Source organism: Penaeus vannamei, chromosome 43 (assembly GCF_042767895.1).
Source record: "Penaeus vannamei isolate JL-2024 chromosome 43, ASM4276789v1, whole genome shotgun sequence".
In the NCBI taxonomy this organism is placed as follows: Eukaryota; Metazoa; Arthropoda; class Malacostraca; order Decapoda; family Penaeidae; genus Penaeus; species Penaeus vannamei.
The window spans coordinates 8,693,026-8,694,494 of record NC_091591.1 but is presented as its reverse complement, the minus strand read 5'-3'; the positions used below and the strand labels follow the sequence as shown (position 1 = coordinate 8,694,494).

Here is a 1,469-nt window from a genome sequence, read left to right as displayed (position 1 = left end):
TCCATTCCCTCTCATCTCCTACTCTCTGCCTAGCCAAACGGTCGGCATCTCCCTGTTAACCTGGTCATCTGAGTTTTCGGCCAAAACTTATACATTACTTATCTCTTGTTCTGTTGCACCTTTGCCTCTTCTGTTACATCTTCGTCGTTGCTTGTGAAACTCAGTTCACTTGAAGAGTTAAGGACACATGAGAAAATATTATTCGATTCTGCATTAGGCAGAAAAGCGGCATCGACCAATTGCCTGTTGTGACGTTATCAAGGCATCCAGCGCTTTTTTCTGGCATTCGCCGTTGGTTCAGCGGCCGAGCGGACATCAAGGGCAGTTTCCATCGAAACTACTTTTGAAAATGATACACACACACACACACACACACACACACACACACACACACACACACACACACACACACACACACACACACACACACACACACACATATATATATATATATATATATATATATATATATATATCACTAATGACCATGATGAAATAGTAAACGCATTTTGGTAAAATAAAAACGGGAATTGTCATCACCTCCAAGTACTATTCACTAGATGCTTCCTCTAGACCCCCAGAAAGCTCAGCCACATATTGATATTAGATTGGCACTAGAGTCTCTGGCTTAATAAACATTTCCAGTATCAAAATCAGCCTCCGGCCCTTCCTCCCGCCCGCAGACACGACCCACGAAATCGCCAGCGGCATCGACCGCGGCACGAGGGGTCTGACGAGCCTGGGCTTCATCTATGCCATTGACTCAGACCTCTCGACCTATGGCTTCCTCTCACCGTACGTGGCTTACTACGTGCCCCCGACCGTGAACAGCGTGATCTACGCAGAGGGCGAGAAGTGCCCCGACCCCGACCAGGTCTTCGTCGACATCGACTACAGCGGCGTCGAAAAGACCCAGAGACTGCTGTGCTCGGCCGTCGTCCCTCCGAAACAGCTGACGACTACCTGCTACGTCGCCAACCCGGGGACTCTTCCGAAGCCCAACTGGACCACCTTAGACACAACGACGTGGATCAACTGGATTGTGTGTGATTATGGGTACATGACGGAGGTGTACTGGTATTATGACTCCTCGGCTCCCTCTACACCCTACCGGTACACAGGCGCGAAGTGCTGTGACGTCATCACACTGTAGAGTTTAGAACGAGGTCGATTTCTACGAAAGGCTTGTCGACGGAAAATCGGGTCAGGAGGAACAAGGAGCAAGGCAGAGAGAGAGAGAGAGAGAGAGAGAGAGAGAGAGAGAGAGAGAGAGAGAGAGAGAGAGAGAGAGAGAGAGAGAGAGAGAGAGAGAGAGAGAGAGAGAGAGGGAGGGAGAGGGAGAGAGAGGGAGAGATAACTAGATAGAGAGAGAGAGAGAGAGCGAGAGAGGGGGAAAGAGGGGGAGAGAGCCAGAGAGAGGGGAGAAAGAAAGGTGAGAAAGAGAGAGACATGGATAGATAAGAGAGAGA

The 1,469-nt window shown here is 49.5% G+C and overlaps 1 protein-coding gene across 1 annotated transcript in view; it reads left to right on the top strand.

Annotated features, from left to right (window-relative positions):
- The window catches only part of LOC138860770 (uncharacterized), a 2,414-nt gene extending 1,150 nt beyond the window's left edge, over positions 1-1,264 (top strand). The window contains exon 3 of the mRNA XM_070119086.1: positions 684-1,264. Within this exon, the coding sequence (XP_069975187.1) occupies positions 684-1,153 (470 nt within the window). The 3' untranslated portion in view covers positions 1,154-1,264. The remainder of the gene's footprint in view (positions 1-683) is intronic.
- The last annotated feature ends 205 nt before the right edge of the window (positions 1,265-1,469 follow it).